The sequence below is a fragment of the Chaetodon auriga genome, chromosome 18 (assembly GCF_051107435.1).
Source record: "Chaetodon auriga isolate fChaAug3 chromosome 18, fChaAug3.hap1, whole genome shotgun sequence".
NCBI classification, from domain to species: Eukaryota; Metazoa; Chordata; class Actinopteri; order Chaetodontiformes; family Chaetodontidae; genus Chaetodon; species Chaetodon auriga.
The window spans coordinates 2,710,887-2,720,645 of NC_135091.1; the positions used below are offsets into that span (position 1 = coordinate 2,710,887).

A 9,759-nucleotide genomic window follows, 5' to 3' on the forward strand; every position below is an offset into this window, starting at 1 on the left:
CAAATGGCAGATGTGGTGAAGACGGCGGAGAAAACAACTGTCCCTGCATGAGGCCATTAAAGCTCCTGAGAAACTGAGACTCCGTTTGTCTTCAGAGAGACAGGCGGGACGACAGATGGCCGACACTCGCGCCGACAGCAGGGAGGAAAATTCCTCCTGAACGAAGTGCTGATGTGACGCCTCTGTGTTTTCACCAGCCAACACCTCCGACACCAAGAACAACACAGAGCAGCGCTCCTTTGTTTACGTTAAGACCATGCAGGGCAACAAATGAAGCCTTTAAATGAAGCTTTCCATCGAACGATCTTCTGGAGCTCTAAGGAATCTGCACTGTGTGTCAGTGAGCGAGTGTCTGCGTCCTGATCTTCTACACTAAACGCCTCCTTCTTTACTGCTTTTGGTTTCTGCTCCAGTTGAGCCTCAAACTCGTGACTCCAGTCAGAAAACGTGTTCTGCTCCCGCATGTTCCTGGAAACATGCCCAGCTGCACATTTTCATGATATTTCTCAAATCCCTCTGAGGAATATTCAAACACACCCCTTGATGGTGAGAATATTAACATATTTTAAAGTCCTTTTGCTGTCGTTTGTCCGAGCTGGACGGCGGTCGGCGAGAGCTTGCAGTCAACAGGAATGTGTTGGCGACAGGCTGGATCACATTACTGACACCCGAGGAGGCCGATAATCTCTCAGCTGCACGGCGGGGCGGCTAAATGTCACGCGACAGCCAAATCAACCGCTAATGAAAGCATGACAATGCCGAGCCGAGCCTGGCTGCAGGGCGCGCTGCAGAGAACGGAGGCCTCAGCAGGCAAAGCTGAGCTTCTGTCGGGTCTTCACGTGTGACGACTCCTTCAACGCGAGCACTAACGCCGCGGACATGACGCTTCCATGTCCACGTCCACCAGCTTTCAGTCAGTGGAGTTTTCATTGTGGTTTGGAGGCTGAAAACAAGCTGAAAGACATGGTGTTCGCAGCAGGACGAACCTGAGCGAGGTTAAACAGAAACACCTCCTCAGCCTGGCGCAGAGCCAGCCTCCAGAGCTGGATCCCATGTTCTCGTGAGAAATGAAATGACAGTTGAGAGATTCCTCTCATTCCGCTTTTTGAACATTGCGGTCAGGTTTGGCGCTCAGCCCAAACTCTTGGAAAGCGGCTTCAAGCGGCTGGCAGACGACGAGGATCGAGCAGGATGGAGGGCAGGAATGCTTCCCCAGGAGCACGACTGACGAAACACCGCAAAGAACGCTCGCCATGACGAGCTGTGCAAAGTCGACCTGCTACTGTCGTTACAACAGACTGAAGGAGCTGTTCAGGACTGTTGGTTTTTTTTTCAGTGTTTACTGAGCTCAGGTTCAGACTCAGGTGATGAAATATTCACCACCTGAACAGGTGAGAGGTGCTGGAAGCAGATCGGCTGCTCCTCCACAAACACACTCACGGCTTTGTTCACCTCACGCTGTCCATCCTGAAACCAATAAAGTTTGATTTGAACAAATTCAGGGTCCCTACGTCCCTTCAGGTTCCTGCCTGGTCTTTATTCGTACGTTACTGGATATGATTTACACATTAAGTCCTGATGTCTCCAGAATTCAGCCGCATTACTTCAGAGGCTGAGGTGGATTCAGACGTTCCATCAGGAAAAGAGCAGCTCATCGGTTCGTTGCTGGTTGTTGTGTTTTCTGTAAAAAGCAACTACTTGTACAGTTTCCACAGTTACTAAGACCTGAGAATCACGGCCTGCATTTCCAAGCTCTGCAGGAGTTACACTATGAATCATCGTATTATTATTATTATCTCTCATGTCCATCTATTAAGAAGCCTGATGTCCAGCAGCAGGACCATTCTTCACCTTTTGTGATTTACCACAAACCCTCTAATCTTCATCTAATCGCTGGGAGGTCGCCGACATCCCAGCACATGAGAAAACAGACTGTTTTAATCTGCATCTCTGGCCTTTGCTCTGGGAAAGTACTTTGAAACAAGCCGTTTGTTGACAGAACAAATCCGACGTGAAAACCCAGCACAGACTGAGGGAAGTGTGCAGACACCGAACGACACAACAATCCGCCTTTTCACAAACTGCGCCTGTGCTTTTCTAGATCATATTAACAACACTGTGAGATGAACAGATTAGTGACGAATTACACCATAAGACAGCAGAAACCCGGTGAACTGAAGAAGAAGAAAACTGGGACTTCCAGGCTTTAAATGAGCCTACAGGGATGATGTGTTTGCTTCTCAGTTTTCTTTAGTCACCGATGCAACAGAAGCTAATTTCTCCGTCGGTGGTCTCGTCTCCCTCCAGTCTCGTGTTTGCAGACGACTCTGAGCCTCTGCCCTCCCGTCAGTCAGCTGCTGCTGGGAAACTCTCTGTGTACCGACGGGCTGGGAAAGTTCCTCTTACTGCAACCACCAACCCTTCAGACACACTGGCTGCTCCATCCGGCTACTGACTGCAAATTACACCAGCCTGATTTAGCTACAGCGTAAAGGTGTTGCTAAAGTCCAGGGTCACAGTCAGCAGGTGTGGAGATGCTGTGGAAGTGTCACTGAGTCATGTCTTTACCTCTGCCTCTATAATAGGTTTTATTTGAGCAGCTGCTGGCTGAAGCAGAGATGGGAGTCCACCTCTCGTACTGAGCCACTATGAAACAAGTCCGTCAGGAACCAGATCAGACAAGTTCTCCACAATTATCCAGTAACAAAAATAATTCACCTGTGATCTCAAGACAAACTAATTACAAGCACGACTGTTCTCAAGTTTTGTGAGTAACAGCAAAAACAGACTTATTTCACCCCCCAAAACAAAGCAGATGAACAGAAACATCCTGAAATATTATGGTTTTATTTTAGGGCCACGTCGTCCATTCCTGCTCTTCATCTTGTGTCTACTAACAACTTTAAGACAGTCATCTGTGCCAGGACCCACATGAAGAAGTCAAATTGTGCTGACGGCGAGTCATTCAGATGCTTCTCATGTGAGTACTTCTGTTTTCTGCTGTCACAAAGAGCTCGGACTGACCGTGTGTTGATTCTAATCACACACAAGCAGACGCAGGATGATGAAGAGGCGTCTTTGTACAGCGATACGCCAGCGGGAGGACTGTGATCTGTGTGATGAACTGTGCGCCACATGTTACTAAATGATTTCAACTCAAATATGTCAGATCAATACAGCCTGTCAGCAGGTCAGATGACTGCATATAAACAAGTCACAGACAGCAATGTTTTCTCCTCTGCACTGTTTTAATAACCGACATCAGATAAAGGCTGTAAAACATCAGTTCTACTGAACCTCTACACATGATTACAGACGGCTCCGAAATTCCTGCCTGACAGTAACTGAAGGTGTTTTAAGGCGTGCTGATGATAAAGAGGTCAGCATCAGACACGTGAGGAAGTCAGAGAAAAGAGCTGCAGGTGAAACTCCGGCTGCTCATAAACAGTCCGGTTAATCATTAGTCACACAGATCAAAACAAACAAGATGTTTGGCCTCATTTCGCAGAGCGCCATGACACCAGGAAACATCTCAAAGACGGCCGTCATGTGACGGATCGAGGGCTGAAGCTAACCATCATTTTCATTCCAAGTTCATCTGCGGATTATTTTCTCGATTAGCTGATTATTTGTTCTGTTTGTGAAATGTCAGAAAGTACTAAAAGAATCCTAATTTCCCACAGACAAAGACTCCAGATGAGACGTTCAATAGCATCTAACTGTCCCTGGACTTTGCAGCACATCCCCCGACCAGCACCACAAACGGCACGTGCTGAGCTGCTGAAGCACAAAGACGGAGTTCGCGCCCGACACTCCCCAGCTGGGGGCAACAAAAGGAATATTTACCCCACCTCCATCACAACAGGACGAGGGTGGAGAGCAGAGAGGAAAAGTGGCAAAAGAGCACTGAGGCTATTCATAGCTTCACTGGGCCTCTATAAACCCCTTCACACACACACACACAGACACACACACACACAGACACACACACACACACACACACACACACGCGCACACGCGCACACACCCTGGTCATTCATCTCATGTCAGTGGTACAAGGCGGCGGAGGGAACACACACACTGTTGAACAAACACCATTCAGGAGGAAAAAGGATTTCCTTGAGATTTGGGCTCAGCAGTCTTATGAAATCAAACAAACAGGAATTGTGGGAGTTGACTGCGAGTAGAGCTGAGCTGTGATCCCCCAGTACAAACCAGTGGTGCCAGTCTACTGTGTCGGATGCTAAATGAACATGCACATGTTCATTGCTTTCTTATCAAGATCGATACCACTGCAGAACAAGCGGGGACCGTTTACTTCCTGGAGTCTCTGCTGGTTGTCTAGTTACCTGGCAAACAATCCCCCATAAAACAGTGAATTTATGATTTTAGGTTTCGTTCAGACTCTAAACTTTAGAGGTGTTGTTACGCAGATTTTCCTGTCTCCAGCCTCTGTGCTAAGCTAAGTTAGCCGGCAGCTGACGGTGTGAAGTGTGTTTTAAAGCGCGTCAGACTCAGATTTGTGTTTTCAGGCTGTTACATCAGTGTGTTCTGTTAAATCGTGCGGACCGGTCCTGCAGCTCTGAATCACTCAGCTGTTGTGACGATGTCGCCGGAGCCGTCTCACCGCTCGAGTCTGTTTTGTGCTACGATGAATTAGCGAGACGTTACGTGAATCACGGTGATGTTACACGCAGACGTCACCGTCTGACTCACTCCAGCAGGAACGTGGGAAGATTTTTCCTCCTTTGATACTGAGATATCAGTTTGAGGACAAAAGGAATAAACAAAATAAAGATTAAAAGGATAAACGGTGTTGGCTGCAGGCCTCATCACAGATCATCTGCATGTATCACTACTGTCACTGCAGCACAAAAGAAAGAAACAGGAAGCGGCGCTCAGCGGAGAGAATCTGGAGGTTTCTTCTGATTGGCCGCGCTCCCTCGGTGAACTCAGTTCCACAGATAAGACAAACGTTAGCTGGGAGACGAGCAGCGAGGTGGCGGACGCTTTGATCGAGGTCACCGTGGAGGACGATCGATCCACCGTCATGCAAATCACGGTGGTTGAAGGTGGTGCGATGACTTCTGGAGAACCGTTTGATGACTTCAGGCCATATGATATTTCCCAGGAGACCACTGAAGGCCCAGCTCTGACAGCGTCAGCGCCTTGATCTGCCTGCTGGACTGCATCAGGCCATGCTGAGGAGAGGTTCTCCTCCCTCTGAACAAACACCCAGCCTTCACACTCACACTCGGATCCTCCTCATCGAAGCCAAAGAGCTCCTCTGAACTCATCTGACAGACTGAAATGTTGGATTCATTCCAGCTGATGAGTTAAAACAAACGTGTACCTTCACTCACTCATGACAGATATTTCTCATCATTTTGGACAATTTTTTTCAGAGAACAGTGAATTCAGCGCTGTCTGACACACACCTGGTGAACAGGAACGTTTCTCTGTCTGCCTTCACAATCAAAACACACCAAATACAACAATGAAAGACGGTGAACCTCTAAACATCCAAAGAAACACCCGGAGGAGCCATCACACCCGTCACACTGCTCTTATCTGAAGCTTCACTCCAGATGTTTATATCACACTGTGAAACTCAGTGATGAAACCTGATTCTAGATCAGAGACATTTACAGCCGTGTGTGGAGAAGAATGAGCACACACTGTTTAACGGCTGGAGTTAAAAGATGTGTGTCGGTCTGCCGGACCTGTGACCTGAGACCCTCCTCTGCTACATTCAATCCTTCAAACTGAGAGCACAATGATGCAGAGTCTGGCTGCTCGCCACTGTTCACCATTTTGAAAGCTAAAATAAGTTTATTTTGGCTGGAGGGAGGAAGAGGCGGGTCACACAGTCAAAGTGCACGATGACAATCTGAAATGAAACTTTCTACCTCCAAACTGTCCACTTTTCATCAAGTGGAAATGGATTTGCTTCAGAAAGTCACACCTCAGAAACTGGAAGGACGGAGTATGAAATGATGAATCAATCATTAAAATATCACAGTATGATCCCAGGACGTGTCTCCAGGCTCTCCGTGCCTCCACTGATGGACTGAACTCAGAGCTGTACTTGCAGCGCTCGGCTCATTCTTACGGTCCATCGCTTTGCTGTCTGCGTTTCTACGCTGCCTTCATATCCTGAACCTGATCTGTCATCTCATCGATTGAGCCTCTTCGCAGCTCGAACCAGCCCGGCGTCATTCACCTGGAGACGTGTGACTGCACCTGCCAGACGAGCAGAAATATGCAGATTTGTCTGAACACGCTGAGCTGTACGTGTTTACCTCTGAGCTGCAGCTGTCCGATCGGTTTGCTCCAGTAACACAGTAACTGAAAACCTCTGATCTGAGAGCTGCACAGCGGACGCCTCGTCTTGGTTCGGACCGTCAAACCCTTTTGGGCAAAACACTGATGGACTGAGAGCTTTGGAGTATTCCTGCATGTTCTGTGTCAGATTCCTTGAAACCTTTCAGACTTCAACAGTTCTCATAAATCTACTCCTTCACTTCCAACAAGTCGGGATACTGTTTATGAAATAAACACTGATGATTATTAGCAGTAAGCTTCAGCCAGTATCACAGAAACGTTCCTTCTTTGTTGAACTAGTTTTTCAGTCTAAGGACACTGAACTTGTAAAATGATGAAGTTAACTCATATCCTTTCTCTGCCTTCCAACCAAAGAATTCCTGGTATTCCCTGAGTAGCCCTCTCCTGGGAAACGCCTCCAGCTCAGCTGATATTTGGGGAGTTTGTTTTGCTGCAGCCTGGATGAAGCGTTTCTGGTGTTTGCGGTCAGCTGGAGCGGCTCAGCGACAGCCGGCCTGTGGGAACCGAATCCAGATCAAACAGAAGGATTTTAACAAGAACCTCCCATGAAAACAACCTGCTGCTCGAGTCGTACTGTGTGAGTATACACACACCACACACACCACACACACACACACACACACACACACACACACACACACACACACCCAGACAGGCTGTACCTGGAGGCTGCAATCTGCTCTGTGGTTACACTGTAAGTACTACAACAGGATCTGGATCAATGGGGAAAGATAGTTTCTATGATGAAGAACTAAACTCAAAATGCGACCTGAAGACCTGAAGAACTGCGTCTGCTTGCTCACTATTAAACTAATGTTTTAACACATTTTGTTGTGGATCACCATTGTTATCCAAAAACTATGAAAAGCACATCAGTGTGCCGCTGTCTGCACTGCTTCATTAACACGAACACACACACTGCAGTTTATTCTGACTGGATCGCACACACACCCTCCTGCTGCAGAGCGACAGGAAACATGGGGAGAGAGCGAGCTTCGCTGAGCTGCCCAGGTCATGTGACTGACCCGTGTGTTTCTTGCTCTTTTCATGCAGAACAAAAGTCTGATAGTCAGATGGGCTTCAGTGGCTCCGCCGCCGCAGTAAAGAGTCACGGCGGCGACCTTCTGACCCTCCACACGGTGGGAGACCAACCTCCGTCAAGAGCCGGGTCTTTACTGCCCGCCAGCAGCACTCACCTCTGCATTGTCTCTGCTGCTAAATGACATGTGTGTGTGTGTGTTTGTCTGTGTGTGTGTGTGTGTGTGTGTGTGTGTGTGTGCGCTGTCCGAGGACAAGCTGGGTTGAATGGACGCTCGCTTTCTCACAACAGTAAATTCAACTTATAAAAAAAAGAAGACAAGCGCTGACTGTCAGAGCTCCATGATGAATAAGAGACGGAGATTTAAGGACTTTCTTTATCTAAAAAAAAACAAAAAAACACAACATCTTTTCTTAAGAAAATAAAATATCTTACTTTGAGAATAAACATGTCTGCAAAACACTTTGTCCTCAGTTTAAAAGCCAAACTTGGAGTCAGGGGAACAAGCGAGCAGCTAGCAGTTCTGGCGGCCATCTTTGTTAGCATCACCAAATGATAACACATCCTGCAGAAGGTCACCTGACTTCAAATAATCATTTTCCAGGACAAACGCGGAGACTGACTGTACGTTTCAGTGGGTTTTGTTTTGTTTTTGGTGATTTTTCCCAGGCTGTCCAGTCCAGGATGCTAAGAGTCCTTTCTTAAAGTCTTAGACGGCAGAAATCTGATAAAATATAAAAAGGTTTTTCACGTCAGAGACAGGAAGTGTGACGTCAGGCACCGCAGCTCAAACGACTGTCCTGCAACTGCTCGTTCAAACCTCCTGCTAATTAAAAACTGCGTTATCAAACCTGAAGTACGGCCTGATCGTCACTTTATGGCTGATCTGTTAACTGGTCGGGCCTGTTTATTGCTTAATGACACACCAGAATGAACGTGTGTGTGTGTGTGTGTGTGTGTGTGTGTGTGTGTGTGTGTGTGTGTGTGTGAAAATCCCATCCAGCTTCTACTCAACAAGTTTTTTTTCCTCATCATCGGTGCAGCTGCACGACAGTAAAAAAGGTAAACAAGGTAACGACCTGCAGCCTGTGACTGAGCCAACACACACACACACACACACACACACACACACACACACACACACACACCATCATTACACACAGTGTCAGGTACCATAACATGGTATTAAATTCGAGATCAGTAATCTTACTCTTTGATTGTTCCTAATTTAAAGTACAATTTTGCCAATTTCTATTTAAACAAAGTTCTTACGCAGCTGCTTGTGTTTAGACAACGTTCAACGTGTAAAACGTTGGTTTCTTTTGTTGAATGTAAAAATGTTTTGGGGTGAAACATGTTTATACTTCTCAAAGTTTAAAGTATAGGAACCAAAAAGCCCTAAATCCGCCATGAAGCTACAATCCAACACACAGCCTGCTGAATTTAAGACTCTAAAGTCTTTGTAACGTCACCAAGATTTCCCCATGTGACCATAACAAATGACCTCCGACTAAATGCTGGACCGTTAGCTTCCTTCACACTTCAACGTGATGTCATAAATGCGTCACGTACGTGCCTCTGCGTGTAATTTCTGCGGTTAAAATGACTGATTGGTGCTTTAATATTATATGTGGTTTGTTGGATAGAGCTGCTGAATGATGGGATTTTTTTCAGATGACAAACAAATTACAAACTTCCTCACTACAGCAGGCGGTGAACGCTCTGAATCAGCCGTTATTTCCAAAAACACCGAACCGTTAGCTTGGTTCTAACGTTCGTCTCACTTTTTGGCAGCTTACCTCTCATCCAGTCCGCCACTTGTTGCGGGGTCCACTTGCTCACAGCCTCCATTTCTGCAATTAATTTAACTCTCGCTTCTCCAGACGACCGAATCAAACCGTTAAGCAGACATGATAAACTCGAACTGAAGCACGGAAGAGTTCCGTTACAGCGGCCGGAGAGAAACGGCACAAACGGCGCAACGGTCCGCCGCTCACTGACTGACTGACTGACGGAGCTCGTGCAAAAAGTTTACAGGGAAACCAGAACACAAGGAGCGCGTGGAGCGGGTGTCACATTATCGGGTCTTAACCACGCCCTCGCTCCGCTGTCCTCCAATCCCATAAGAGTATGATGATGCAGCCTTCGCGGACAAGAGGAACGACGGGACATTGGAACTTTGTGAAGTTTAAAATGGTTGTTGGCGATACCGTAACAGTAGCTTTTGTAGTTTAACCAACGGGCTTTAACTTGTTTTGCAATTTCATACATCATTTTTTATGTGATATAAGTGCTTTTATAATTGATCATATCCGGCCTGAATTTGTTCTAGTGTTATGTTCACGTGTTTGATTTCCATGTTTGAGTTCAATGAA

General features: G+C 46.8%; 1 protein-coding gene across 1 annotated transcript in view; it reads right to left on the reverse strand.

Annotated features, from left to right (window-relative positions):
• Positions 1-9,410, reverse strand: part of LOC143336636 (connector enhancer of kinase suppressor of ras 3-like) — a 32,066-nt gene extending 22,656 nt beyond the window's left edge. The window contains exon 1 of the mRNA XM_076756900.1: positions 9,184-9,410. Coding sequence (XP_076613015.1) covers positions 9,184-9,235 — 52 coding nt within the window. The 5' untranslated portion in view covers positions 9,236-9,410. The remainder of the gene's footprint in view (positions 1-9,183) is intronic.
• Positions 9,411-9,759: the final 349 nt, after the last annotated feature.